Below are 14546 nucleotides of genomic sequence, written 5' to 3' on the forward strand. Positions count from 1 at the left end.
TGATTTTTCTCCCCATGGACTTAATTCTATTGTTAAAACTTCTGAAAAATCAGTCTTCCTACCTGCCTTCCTGCCTTCCTCCCTCCTTCTCTTCCTCCTTCCATCCCTTCCTCCCTCTCCCCAACTTCATTCACTCATTCAATAAATGTTTATTGAGACTTTGCTATATATGCCAGGCACTGTTCTCAACAAAGCGGTGAACAAAACAGACAGAAAATCTGTATCTTATAAAAATCTGTATCTGAAAATCTGTATCTTGTATTCTGTCACCTTATTAAATTCTCTTTTTAGTACTAACAGTTTTTTACTTGTGTTCTTAGACCCTCAAGGAACACCACCTCCAAGTTTTTCTTTCAGTTTGCTATTCCTACTTTCTTTTTCTTTCTTGATTTCCCTTTACTGGGTTTTCTTCTACCTGCTTTTTAAAGGCATCTCTACCTGGAAATCCCAAGAATATCTAAAGCTCAGAATAAAATTAAAATTAAATAAATTAGGCTGGACCAGGCGCAGTGGCTCACGCCTGTAATCCCAGCACTTTGGGAGGCTGAGGTTGGTGGATCATCTGAGGTCAGGAGTTTGAGACCAGCCTGGCCAACATGGTGAAACCCCATCTCTACTAAAAATACAAAAATGAGCCAGGCTTGGTGGCAGGCACCTGTAATCCCAGCTACTAGCTACTTGGGAGGCTGAGGCAGAAGAATCGCTTGACCCCGGGAGGCGGAGGTTGCAGTGAGTTGAGATCATGCCACTGCACTCCAGCCTGGGCGACAGAGTGAGACTCCATCTCAAAAAAAAAAAAAAAAAAAAAAAAAATTAAATAAGTTGTAGTTAAAATAATTCTCCTAACTCTTAGGTTAAGAGCTGCTCGTTGCCGGGCGCGGTGGCTCAAGCCTGTAATCCCAGCACTTTGGGAGGCCGAGACGGGCGGATCACAAGGTCAGGAGATCGAGACCATCCTGGCTAACCCGGTGAAACCCCGTCTCTACTAAAAAATACAAAAAACTAGCCGGGCGAGGTGGCGGGCGCCTATAGTCCCAGCTACTCGGGAGGCTGAGGCAGGAGAAGGGCGGGAACCCGAAAGGTGGAGCTTGCAGTGAGCTGAGATCTGGCCACTGCACTCCAGTTTGGGCGACAGAGCGAGACTCCGTCTCAAAAAGAAAAAAAAAAAAGAAAAAAAAAAAAAAGCTGCTCGCTGCTAGCCCATGCAGCACCTTTGTACAAATTCGAGGAAGGTGCCCCTTTCTCCTGGTGCTTTACTCTCATCTCCTGGGAAGATTGTCATAATTAACTGATTCTGTTGGAATATGACACACTACTACAGAAAAGTGTCATAATAAATCTGGAGATGACGTTCCCTAGATGAGCACTAGACATGGGCGATAGCAGAGATCTGCAGGTTTATGATGACACTGACCAAGAGGACAGTGTCGTGCAGACATTCACAGTAGTGCTGCTTGGGGCTGTAGGTTTCATCCTCACTGCTTCTAGAATCCACCCCTTTTTTCCATTCTCACTGCCTCATTCATTATATTTCACTTCTCATCACAGCGGAACCCCCCCCCCATTTTCCCTAAAAACGGGCAAAACTAAAATATAACCAGGTCTTCCTTTTCCCAGCCTCTCTCTTCTAGGGCACCCTAATCACAATCCAGAATAATCTTCCTAGAACATCGAGAAATTCCTGCTCAGAAGCCTCCAACAGTTCCTCTTTTTGTTCTGAGCGGAGTCAGACATGCTTCAAGCCCTGGAAGCCCTCACCACATCTCCCTCTGCAGCCTGTTTCCTTACCCAAACCCCCACTGCACACCCAGCATCTCCTGTGTTCTTCCTGCCACACTCTGGCACCTCGGGAACTTCCTATCACCCCTGACTTTAACTTTGTTCATCCACAGAATGAGAATAGTGATTCCTACTCAGTAATTACACAGTGAAAATTAAATGCTGTAACATGGGAAAGTGACTAACATAGGGCAAGCACTCAGTGCGTTATCTTTCTTTCTCCTTTCCCTTCCGTTGCAAGTACTTCGGAAACTGAAATGCTATATAATTGTAACATGTTGTTATGATTATGCCTCATGGTGTGTCCATTACCCAGAGTTTTTGCATATTGGCAATAATTTATCATATTTGACCCTGAATAAGAAACATTTGAAAATATTGGAGAAGAAAAATGCAACTTTGCAGCCTCAGTGTGCCACTGAAACAGGTGGCACTAAAGGGTGTCAGCTACCCCCGGAGCACTGTGGGAGGAGAGGTGCCCTCGCAGGAGCAGACTGTATCAGTAATCCTCTGGCTAGTAATCTTCCTGCAGGTTGAGACTGGCTGAGAAAGGTAGGTGGCAGTTGCCTCCCAGAAACACAGATACTATCTGCAAGAGATGGAGGATGCTCAGGAGACCGGCCAAGAACAAACACGGTCCTTCCCTGACGAGGATTTCCTATGCCCCACTACTACTGCCTCAGAGAAAACAAGGATAAAGCGCTTACTGCCAACCACAGAAAATGTTTTGTGGTTAAGAGTCAGTTTCCAAGTATGTTTATTGGTTTAAAAACTTGACTTCGTTTCAGCCACATTTGGTTGTCTGTTATCATTTGTTGTAGGCTCTCTCCTGATTTGGTTTCCATTGGGTTTTAATCAGAACCATCTTCTGAAACATTTTAGATTCAAAGCAGAGTTTAAAACAAACACATCTCTCAGAGAACACAGATGAAATCCAAAATGGAACAGAAAGTAAACAAGAAATAATGAAATAACATTATAAACAGCATGGCAACAGGGAAGCTGGGAAAGGCTGTGCAGAAACAAGAGCCCCTCAGAGAAGGAGCCAAACCAGACAGGCGTGTCAGGGAGCCGCTGTCACTCACAGCGGGGTCTGGGTTGGGAGTCTTCCATTTCTGACCAGCATGTGGGGCTGGAAACTATGGCCGGCGGTCCCACCCCCTCCTGAGCTGGGATAGAGGGCTGTCTTATGGACAGATGCAATTCACTTTATTCCAAAGATGGCTCCAGAAAAGTCCTGTCTACCTTCTCCATCCCTTCCCTCTTCTATGCCCTTTTCTCACTCTTCCTTCCCAGAGTCCTGGCTCCCATGTGTACTTGTGAACCAAGGGTCTAGGCACACATCCAGCATGTGTGAGAAGTGCATTAGGGCACAGCGATGATGGGGTCACCCTTCTCTCCACACCAGCCCCCCTGTGCTGTAGACATTTCAGCCCTATGGTCATAGGTTAGAAAATGTTGGGAGAAATACGTCTTTAGGTCCACACTGCTGAAAGTTTTTCCTAGCTGTTATGCTTTATTTGTTGATTTGATTTAGGAAATGCATGTACAGGTTAAAAGATATTTTCCACAAAGTGTAAAAAGGTATACAGAGAAGAGTACCTCTCCTTCCTGCCCCTGTCCTCTACTCCCTCCTTAGAGGCTGCTTCATGTGTATCTTACCTTTTCAGCAGTCTCCAGGGCTTATCATTTGTGTTTTAAAAATTATTATGGGCTGGATGAGGTGGCTTGCGCCTGTAATCCCGGCCCTTTGGGAGGCCGAGGTGGGCAGATCACTTGAGCCCAAGAATTCAAGACCAGCCTGGGCAACATGGCGAGACTCCGCTCCAACTAAAAATACAAAAATTAGCCAGGTGTGATGGCCTGCACCTGTAGTTCCAGCTACTCGGAAGGCTGTGGCAGGAGAATCTCTTGAGCCCAGGAGGCTGGGGTTACAGTGAGCTGGACAGTGCCACTGCACTCCAGCCTGGGCAACAGAGTGAGATTCTGTCAATAAATAAATAATAAATAAATAAATAAATAAATAAAGTCATTCTGATGTCTTTCCTTTCTTGTTTCGTTGCTGGAGCTACTGGATGTACCAGCTGTGCTCTTTCAGTATCTGCTTTCTCCATATCCCTTCCTCTCTCAGACCCCTGGTGGACAAAGGACTGTGAGCAGAATGAGTCAGAGCCCATTCCTGCCAACTGCACTGGCTGTGCCCAAAAACCCCTGAAGGTGATGCTCCTGGAAGATGCCCCAGGGAAATTTGAGAGGCTCCATCCACTGGTGATCAAGGTGAGCAGAAGCCTGAGTCTCCCACTGATTGGCTGCTTGCTTAAAGGCTAGGTCAAGCTCTAGGAAATTTCTGACAAGTAACTCTGTGTTGTTTTGTTTTACTTTGTTTCCTGCCTTGCCAAGACGGGAAAGCCCCTGTCGTCGGAGGAGATTCAGCATTTTTTGTGCCGGTACCCTGAGGTGACAGAAGGCTTCACTGAAGGGTTTTTCGCCAAGTGGTGGCGCTGCTTTCCTGAACGGTGGTTCCCATTTCCTTATCCATGGTGAGTGTGAAAAGGGCCGGGCATGGTGGCTCACGCCTGTGATCCCAGCACTTTGGGAGGCCGAGGCAGGCAGATCACTTGAGCCTAGGAGTTGGAGACCAGCCTGGCCAACGTGGCAAAACCCCATCTCTACTAAAAATACAAAAATTAGCCACGTGTGGTGGTACATGCCTGTAATCCTAGCTGCTCTGGAGGCTGAGGCATGAGAATCACTTGAACCTGGGAGGCAGAGGTTGCCATGAGCTGAGATTGCGCTGTTGCACTCCAGCTTGGGTAATAGAATGAGGCTCTGTCTCAGAAAAAAATGGGTGGGGGTGGGCTATGGGGGCACTTAGCTTGTGAGTAGGAAAGGGGCAGACCAGAAATACTCGCAAAACAGTAATAGCTATCACTGAGTCACTACCACAGGCCCAGCATTTTACAAATCCAATGCTGGGATCCCACTGATAAACCAATGATGAGAGAGAAAGGGGATGGATGAAGAGGTGTGTCAGAAGGAGGGGCGCCACCAGCGGGAGATAGCAAGTTTGTCTAATAGAGTCATAATTTATTTCTAAGTATGCGTTTAGCATTTTATGTAGAATGTGGCCTCATGCAGGGGGCTGAAGAGAGAGTGCAAATATTAGAAGGAGAATTGCATTTTTTGGCACTTGTTTCTGCCAGGCAGTGTGCGTTGGTGCTTAGTGTCTGTGGCTTACTGGGGACACTGATAATAACTCTGGAAAGTAGGAATGATTATTGTCATTTTTCAGATCAGACAAGTGGGAATCAGTAGCCAGGCGTGGTGGCTCATGCCTATAATCCTAACACTTTGGGAGTCTGAGGCGGGTAGATTACTTGGGCCCAGGAGTTCGAGACCAGCCTGGGCAACATAGGGAGACCCCATCTCTACAAAAAATATCCAAGCTATTTGGGAGGCTGAGTTGGGAGGATGGCTTGAGCCTGGGAGGTTGAGGCTGCAGTGAACCATGATCACACCACTGCCCTCCAAAGTGAGACCCTGTCTTAAAAAAAAAAGGAGTGGGGAGAAAGAAAGAAAAATGGGAAACAGAGAGGTTAAGTAACTTGCCTAAGGTTACCCAGCCATGATCAAAACCCCAGTTTGTCCTGCTGTTCTTTCCTGTGCCCAGCGGAAGACATGGTTCATTCCTTGTGGTTAAAGTTGCTGCCTAGTAAGAAAAGAAAGCCAGTTTCCATCTTAGAACTGTTCCAAAATAATTAAAATGGCTTTTTCAGGCTTGTTGTTAACGTCTTAATACTTCTATCTTTCTTTAAATATGCTGTTTGTTTGCGTGCTGGAGTGCCCAGTAGAACAAGCTGAGCAGGCTTCCCCCTGCGTCTCCCTCTGCCTCAGAAGAAGGGTCATGCTTTTTGTCCCTTCCTCTTTCTCTCTTCTTCCCTTCCCCCTCCTGGCCTGCTGTTACTTCAGTCTTCTCCAAGATAGAATGAATAGATTGTTTCTTTCCTTCCTCTATATATTGTTTTAGCTGCAGTTTAGAAACACTCCACCCACATGTTCAAATCATGGCTGTAGAGTTTATGCCTGTTTGTGTACACGTTATACTTCATTGACTCTGTGCAACTATTCTTCAGGGACCTAGTACTTAAAATACTGTACTCATATTTTTCCCTCTTTACCCACCGCCCACAGTTTTCCCACCCTTACTTGGCTCTCTCTTAGTCGTGGACTGGCTTGACCAGTTAAATACTTTTTTTCTATTTCAAACTTCTACAGGAGAAGACCTCTGAACAGATCACAAATGTTACGTGAGCTTTTTCCTGTTTTCACTCACCTGCCATTTCCAAAAGATGCCTCTTTAAACAACTGCTTCCTTCTTCACCCGGAACCTGTTGTGGGGAGTAAGGTAGGAAATTTTGAGAGGACTTGGATCTAGAATTTTCTTTACTTGGGATCTGGACTGATGTCATAACCAAGGCCTTTCCTGCATATTGGCTTAGAGGATGAATTGAAGGGACACCCACACAGTCTAGTTCTCCCCTCCTGCTGCTAGCCAGGAGACTTGCAGGGGCACACCTTGTCATGAAGGCAGGTTTCCAGAAAGTCTACTTACCTTGCAAATCTGCCTCCTGCGCCTAACACCTAAGGCAAGCTACTTTTCTATATTAAAAGAAGTGAAATCTTAAAATTTGAAGGACTTCAGTGTACAATTAGTCTGGCTTTCCTACCTTAAATTCCTACCTTAAATTAGAAAGTAGGCAAGCAGCCATGAATGGTGGTCACTCACGCCTGTAATCCAGCACTTGGCGGGGCTGAGACAAGAGGATTGCTTGAGCCTAGGAGTTTCAGACCAGCCTGGGCAATATAGCAAGACCCTATCTCTATTTTTTTAAAAAAAGAAAAGAAAGCTATAAAGGAATAGCTTTACTTCTTCATTTTGAAGAATAGAATAACTTCTTCATTTTGTGGATAAGGAAACTGAGCCCCAGAGAGATTAAGTGAGTTGCCCAAGGACACACCCTTTACCCTCTAACCCCTAGGGTGGTTTCTGCCAGAAATAAACAATTAAGAGATTTCAGGTAGAGAACTTGAAAGGCAAAAAGTGTGGGAGCCTGGGAAAGATTTGATAGGCAGGCAGCCCGGCTGGGTTGGAAAAGCCCACTCTGCCCCCATCATTTCCCACTTCAGTCTGCGGCCAAGTGCTCAGAGCCAAAGTTACCTCTCTGGGGCCAGTGGACTGGGAGAAGCTGTTCTGCATTTGTGTCTGTTTACTTTTCTCTGAATTGCTCCTTTTGTTAAGTCTCATTCCTAAGGAAGGTTTTTGAGCCCGGATTGGTTTGGGAGAATTAAAAGCATGCATTTTCCTTGGTGTAAAAAAAACAAAAATTTCCCAAACTGTGGCCCCCTACCAACTCTGGACCGTGGCTTCCACCTCCTGATACTATTGCTTGGCTCCAAATTTGCTGAATTGTGTTAAAGGAATTTGAAAGTCTATAAAAACAATCATTTTGTCTAGAAGTAAGAAGTTCTGTCTGCCAGCACTGGGGTGGAGATGCTGGGCTCTTGCCTCGGATTTTAAAGAAGTTTATCCTGCTGTCGCCGGCTAGAATTCCAGGCCCTTGTATGATTTCATCTTCATAAATATAATTCTGGGACACGGCCTTTATCTTTCTCTTGGTTTTACCACTTGAATACCAGAGTTAATTTCTCCAGCCTGCGCAACACCAAGGAGCCCAGCCAAAGGAGTAAATACAGAGTTACTCAAATGCTTACCAAAGTCATACTGTGGTTCTCGAGGATGTTCTGGGAAGGGCAGTGGCCAAACAGGCAAAACTCCTGAGAGCCTGGTTTCTTAGAGAATCTGTTTCCCCACCCTGGCCCAAGCTCTCCTTTCCCTGCAGCCTTGTTACCCCACCCTGTTGTCCACATCCCTGGGCCCTGGGCCCTGTTAAAGTCACGTGTCTGTGGGCCCAGTATCCAAAGGCAGCCTTAAGACAGAAGTGGGGAGCTGGTTGTTAAGTGGCACTCGGGGAGAAGATGAGGGGCTCCAAGGCCCACTTCACCCACTCCACAGTGTGGCCTAGGGCTGGCCTGTGCCACCTTGTCGTCTGTTTCTTCCCATCCTGGGAATGGATGACTATGTCCCTACCCGCTTCAGGCCTGTGTGAAGAAGGATGCAGCCACTTGTTTTGGTCCTTCTGAGATTGTTGTGAGGACTACAGATGGTAAGGCTTCCGCCAATGTGAGTGCCAGTCAACTGCAGGCTGGCTGAAGACCAGGCTTGTCCCTGTCACCACATTAGCAGGTGAAATGGCGCTAGTGTTGCCATGAAAACATGATGGGCAAGGCCTGTGGCAGCAGCAGAGAGACCAGGACTGGGGACAGGGGAAGATGGGGCCAAACCCAAGACTCTGGAGGCCGTGAGTGGTGAAGAGAAAAACCAAGACATAGCCCAGGGAGTCAGACTTCTGGCTCCCACTTTATATGGGCGTATAAAGGGTTTCTCTGAAGGGCAGGAGATAGGAGGAAGAGATGAGAGAAGAGACCCTAGGGGTTTTCTGTCATCATCAAGGTAAGGAGAAATGTCCCAGCAAGACCCATCTCTTTATCCCTATTCCCTGCCCAGGTCCCAGCCCCATCCCCAGGGTTCACAGCTCCTTCCCTGGCACATAGCAGGTTGCATTTAATGCCCGTTGCCGGCAGTAGCATGCCCTCAGAGGGGCAGTAGTTACCGTTACCTGTGCAGGTGCATATGCTGGTTGTCTCCTTAGTTTTCAGAATCAGGGGCCAGTCTTAGTGTCATTAGTTTTTAATCAGTAGCATGACGTACCTGCTCCCCTGGGTCTTGCCAGGCAGTATAAACTTAAACTTACTGCTGCACAATTCTCATCAGAGCCCTGGTAGTAAGAAATAACATTCCATGGAAGAGTGCCCAAAGGATGTCCCGATTATCTATTTATCTAAAAAGTTTTCATCAAACCCAGAATCTCAGAATGTTGTATACTTCAGCCACCATTTGTTGGTTTCTGCTAGAACTACCTTTGTTAAATTGCAATTAGGTATTTTCCTTTGGCTTACTTTGAAGCTGTGGCTAAAACTAGTTGCAAATTATGAAGCTCATGCCAGATCTGCTCTGGGGCTCTTGCTGAGGGGATTGCCCACTAAATCACACAGTGCCTCTTTAGGAGAACCCATAGAAGAGATTTTACTCTGGTCGTAGTACCAAGAGATGCCATTCTTAGGAGAAGTAGTTTGTTTTTGTCTTTTGGACATAATTGCAAATTTTTGTTATTGGTTCTATTTCCTCTTTGCTCAGGCTAGAAAACTCAGAGCCATATGTGAAAGCATTTTTATTTACTAAAGCCCCTGGTTTTATTTTGTTTTCTTTGCCTTCCTTTTCCTCCCCTCCTCGTTCTTTCCTCCAGATGCATGAGATGCATGACCTATTTATCATGGGCAGCGGTGAGGCCATGTTGCAGCTCATCCCTCCCTTCCAGTGCCGAAGACATTGTCAGTCTGTGGCCATGCCAATAGAGCCGGGAGATATCGGTATGTAGGGCCCCAGGAGGGCAGGGTCAGCCATGGATCTTTTTAGTTTTTAATTCAAAAGCTATTTTAAGAATCGTGTACTGCCAGGCCGGGCGCGGTGGCTCAAGCCTGTAATCCCAGCACTTTGGGAGGCCGAGACGGGCGGATCACGAGGTCAGGAGATCGAGACCATTCTGGCTAACACGGTGAAACCCCGTCTCTACTAAAAAAAATACAAAAATCTAGCCGGGCGAGGTGGCGGGCGCCTGTAGTTCCAGCTCCTCTGGAGGCTGAGGCAGGAGAATGGCCGGAACCCGGGAGGCGGAGCTTGCAGTGAGCTGAGATCCGGCCACTGCACTCCAGCCCCGGCGATAGAGCGAGACTCCGTCTCAAAAAGAAAAAAAAAAAAATAAGAATCGTGTACTGCCTTCACAGAAGTTTTATTTAGTAGAATCAAAAGTAACATTCTTCTATTAACAGGCTCAACATTTATGCTTAGAAATGAAACAACTTGGCCGGACGCGGTGGCTCACGCCTGTAATCCCAGCACTTTGGGAGGCCGAGGCAGGCGGATCACAAAGTCAGGAGATCGAGACCACGGTGAAACCCCGTCTCTACTAAAAATACAAAAAATTAGCCGGGCGCGGTGGCAGGCGCCTGTAGTCCCAGCTACTCAGGAGGCTGAGGCAGCAGAATGGCGTGAACCCGGGAGGCGGAGCTTGCAGTGAGCCGAGATCGAGCCACTGCACTCCAGCCTGGGTGACAGAGCCAGACTCCGTCTCAAAAAAAAAAAGAAAGAAAGAAAGAAATGAAACAACTTAATGAGAAAACATAGCAGAAAGAAATGTCTTGTACATACAACATTTAGAATGCCTGTGTCTATTGATCATAGAAACTTCAAGTTAGGAAGGATTCTGGAAAGTATTTAGACCAATCCCTCATTTTATAGATGAAAAGGTTGAGACCCAGAGAGGAGAGGTGACCACCCCAAGGCCCCACTATCTGTTGAGCAGAGCATCAGGTCTTAAGTGCCTGCTTGAACACAGTCAAGCCAGGAGAGGGACAATCCAGGACTACAGGAATATACACCCATGTTGCAAATAAACCAATACCAAGCAGTATATAAGGGCAATGGTCACACAAGGAAATGTTACCTTCTGTGTGGCTACCACAGCCAAGTCACAGCCTCACAGTGATGACTCACCTTTGGCCCTGGCTCAGTGTTTTCCCAAATGTGACTTGTCCTGTGCCTTATATCCTAAAAATCTGTTCCAAACAGGTTTGAATCCACTGCTGTCAGTAGCAATCAGTTTGACAGCCGAGTTTTCTTGGAAGAAGCAAATAAATCAGCAAGTGTCACCATTGACCTCCTTGCTTTTCCTGCCTCACGAAACCTAAGCAAGATCTGGAGTCTCTGGCAGAGCCCAGACTGGGTTTTCCAATTGATTTCTTTGAATTTTACCCATTCAGAAGACCCCCAAATCCCTAGAAACCTTCCATCTTATATGAGAGTAGGAATTGGACTGCAAGCTATGCCAAGTTTTAATTTAAGTTACATAACTTTTATTTCAATTTAGAAATGAAGAATAAAAATAATGTACAAATCAAGCATTAACTAATAATGGAGCACAGCTGGCCTGGCTCTTGGGAAACTTCCTACAAAAAGGAGGATTCTTGTATGGAAATTGTTCTGAACCTTTTTCCTGTAATGGAGTGACTCTTAACACAAGAGATGACTATTGCGAAAATCTCTCTGGCATATTTAGGTTTGGAGCATGTGGTTGTGCTTGAACAAGTTTCTGTCTTATATTTTACAAATGCCGAACAATTCAAACAACTACAGAAACACCTTAGTTATCTGAATTCCATACTTCCGGCTCCCACAAGCAACCGGAATACCAATTACAGAATTAGGGGGAAAAAAAAAATGTCTGGCAGTGATCAAGAAAGCTTGAGCATCAAATGCTGGTACAGATAGTCCAGATTAGCCTGACATCCAGTGTGTGATACCTGCTGTGCTGTGCCTGGCTGGTTTGTTGACTAGAAAGAAAGGATCCCTGTAGTTGGCAGTGTCTATAAAAGGCCAGTCACATGACAGAACACAGAGAGGGATGGTGACTGAAGAGAAAAAGAATAGGAGAGCAAGTCCGGGAGAAGAATGGGGGCAGTGGGGGGTGGGGAAGCCAGCGAGCACCTGAAGCAGTGACAGAAATAGACATGATGACTGTAGCTGCCACGGTTAACAGTGAGGACAGGAAAGCAGACCCTGGCCAAGAAGAATCATTCAGTGTTGCAGGACAGACGGCGGTTCCTCTACCTTAGGGACCCTTAAGAATGGCACCACGACATGCAAGTTCTATGATTTTTGACAAAACGTACGTTGTCCTGTGGAGATGGAGGAAGGAAGGGTTCCAGATCACCAGAAAACCTTTCGGGGGTCAGGTACAATATCTGCAGTCACTGTACAGGACAGTCATTGCCCATCATGACCCTTCCGGAGTCACCAAGTAAAAGGTGAATTCTACTCAGTGCTCTTCGTTTAAAGATGAGCAGGGCCCATAGTACTCTAGAACCTATTTTCTTTGGAATATCTTACAGGACTCTACGGTTTGCTGAACCCAATTTGGGCAACGCTGGTTTAGGTTTAGGTTAATCTGGATGTTGTGTAATGAAACTGCATTATAGAAAGACACAGGAAAATTGGCTAGTAGGTCTTATGCCCCCTCAGAATCGATTCTGTCTTCTTGCTGTAAAAGCTGAGACTTGATGCCCAACAGCAGCCTCATCTAGAGCATCCTGCCTTTGTAAGCCTGCTGAATTGTGATTCATAGTTCCCTGGGTGAGGGGCAGTGATAAAGCATTTAAAGAGGACTGATAATAACTAGGAATACTGATGCTAGGAAGTGCCAAAAGACTTTCAGAGCAATTTGTCTTGAAGCCAGGAGTGGTGGCCCACACCTGTAATCCCAGCACTCTGGGAGTGCGAGGCAGGAGGATCACTTGAGCCCAGGAGTTCAAGACCAGCCTGGGCAATATAGTGAGACCCCCATCTCTTAAAAAAAAAAAAAGAAAAGAAAAGAAAAAGAAAAAAAGAAACTAAATTAAATAGAAAAAGATTTGTCTTTGACTCTGCAGTGCACCCTGAGGGCCAGCTCTGGCAGACCCGCCTTGCTCTGCCCACAGGTGTGCCCACCCACTAACATTTACATGTTTTCCTCTTGCTATTTCCCCTCAAGGCTATGCCAGCACCACTCACTGGAAGGTCTACATTATAGCCAGAGGGGTCCAGCCTTTGGTCATCTGCGATGGAACCACTTTCTCAGAACTGTAGGAAATAGAACTGTGCACAGGAACAGCTTCCAGAGCCGAAAACCAGGTTGAAAGGGGAAAAATAAAAAACTATGAAACTGCTTTTCAGGGGTTGGTTACTTAGTTACCTGCCCTTTGCATGCATGTGTGAACCAGCTGTGAGCTGCAAGGCAGTGGCCAGGGCCTAGCCCTCCTGACTCTTCCTGCAGATGGCTCAGGAAGGATTCAGCCTGGCCACTTGGCTAGGACTCTGCCAGCACCCATCTGAGACTGACCTCTTCCGGGCCTTTGGGCACTATGACCTTGATGCTGCCCCTCAGGCAGGAAACAGGGCTGGTGCCTTCCTTTGCCTGCATTGCCAGCTTCCTTCCCTGGCAGTGGAGAGGGCAGCCAACAGGTTCTGATGTCAGAGCCATCCTTTCCCAGGTGGGCCTGCTTGTCCCCATCTTCCTGGCCACATCACTCTACTTTTTGGAAAGCCATGGCTGATTAAACAAGTTCTTGTAGTTTCCCAAACAAAATGGAATCTAGAACCAGTGAAAAAAAGGTCAGATAACTTTGAATTGCACTCAAGAAGTACACTTCTTTCCCATTGTCTGTGGCACTTGGAGTCTCTATGATGCCAGGCTAGAGTCTGATCATATAATAATTCAAAGTGGTCACTCCCAAGGTAATGCTTTCTTCCATTTCATCAGGTTCTTATATCCCCACTGCACTCCCCTTCTCCCTTGCCTGTCTGAATGGCTTCTTGGAAGCTTGGCTGTAGTCCTCCCTGCCTTGGCAGGGCCAGAGCCCACTACTGCTGAGGCAGCACTGCTCTTGTCAGCTGTGTTGCCTTTACCAAGTGTCTTCAGAGGGTTATGAGTTAGAGTAGCTGGCCTGGGGAGAGGGTGCCTCCCTGGGTTTGATCTTTAGGGTCTGACTTTCTGCAGAAAAGATGTTTTACAGATGTGTCAAAGCTGATGTTGTAATGTGGTTGGGGGAGGAAATCCAGACCCAAAGTGTTTGTCAGCTGGGTGTACAACTGACTGTGTGATCCTCTGTCTTAAAATGATTTCTGTCTGCTGGGAAACAAAAACAAGGTGAGGTATTTTTCTTTTTTGTAATAAAATATAAAGCTGTGTGTTTCTGATTGGATGATTCACTATGTGCACTGTTTTCTCCCAAGTGCTTTTGGTATATAGCAATCAAATGGTGTAAATAAGGATGTTCTTTTCCTGTTCCTTTTTTTTTTTTTTCTCTATTATTCTTTTATTGACACCACTAGATACCTGGCCATTGGTCATGCCAATGCCAGGATGAAGAAAAAGCAATCTACACTTTGGCCTCTGGTTCTGAATTGCAGAAATCAAATGGATACAGTACGTGTCTGTGTCAGAATTATGGATCAGAGGCAGACAGTGACGAGTGAGGATGGTTGTGAAGCCCTCTTCATTCCTGGAGGAGCCTGCATCTCATCTCCCAGTCCCTCTTTCTCTGTGGGTCTCATGACCAGCAGTGGGGAGCACTGAGCACTTGAATGGCCTGTTTGTCTGTGGGCTTGCAGAGGACAAGCAGAGTTCACAGAGCTCAGGGCGGAAACATCAGAGCCTCCTCCACGGGCTTCAGTGAAACTAGGATGAACTGTACCTGAGGGAATTTTTTCTTAATCAACCCCTTGTGTGGATGAATACAGGAAAAACAAAACGTGTGTACATATAAAAGTCATGCTGTTAAGCAGCTATGATTTAAGAGGTTTTAAGTCAGAGGGATCATGTAGAGGACGGCTTTGTGTAAGCTTTTATAGCCTTCTGCAGTGTCCTTACCCTGGCCGCACATGGGGAAGGGCTACATGTAAACAAGTGCTTTAGAGGCCTCTGAGAGTTTTTAAAAATTAGACCCGTTAACAAAAAAGAGGGTTTCTTAGGAACAAAGCAACTGTTTTGATTATT

General features: G+C 46.2%; 1 protein-coding gene across 4 annotated transcripts in view; it reads left to right on the forward strand.

The window, feature by feature from the left end:
- Nucleotides 1–14305, forward strand: part of C4H6orf89 (chromosome 4 C6orf89 homolog) — a 35646-nt gene extending 21341 nt beyond the window's left edge. For 3 of the 4 annotated variants that reach the window (XM_010389698.2, XM_010389700.2, XM_010389699.2), the window contains 5 exons: nt 3911–4056; nt 4180–4319; nt 6055–6184; nt 9204–9327; nt 12543–13747. In XM_010389698.2, the coding sequence (XP_010388000.1) occupies nt 3911–4056; nt 4180–4319; nt 6055–6184; nt 9204–9327; nt 12543–12637 (635 nt within the window). In that variant the 3' untranslated portion in view covers nt 12638–13747. Of the gene's footprint in view, nt 1–3910; nt 4057–4179; nt 4320–6054; nt 6185–9203; nt 9328–12542 lie in introns of all 4 variants that reach the window. The other variant, XM_010389703.2, reaches the window with a different exon arrangement.
- Nucleotides 14306–14546: the final 241 nt, after the last annotated feature.

Source organism: Rhinopithecus roxellana, chromosome 4, assembly GCF_007565055.1.
Source record: "Rhinopithecus roxellana isolate Shanxi Qingling chromosome 4, ASM756505v1, whole genome shotgun sequence".
Taxonomy (NCBI): domain Eukaryota; kingdom Metazoa; phylum Chordata; class Mammalia; order Primates; family Cercopithecidae; genus Rhinopithecus; species Rhinopithecus roxellana.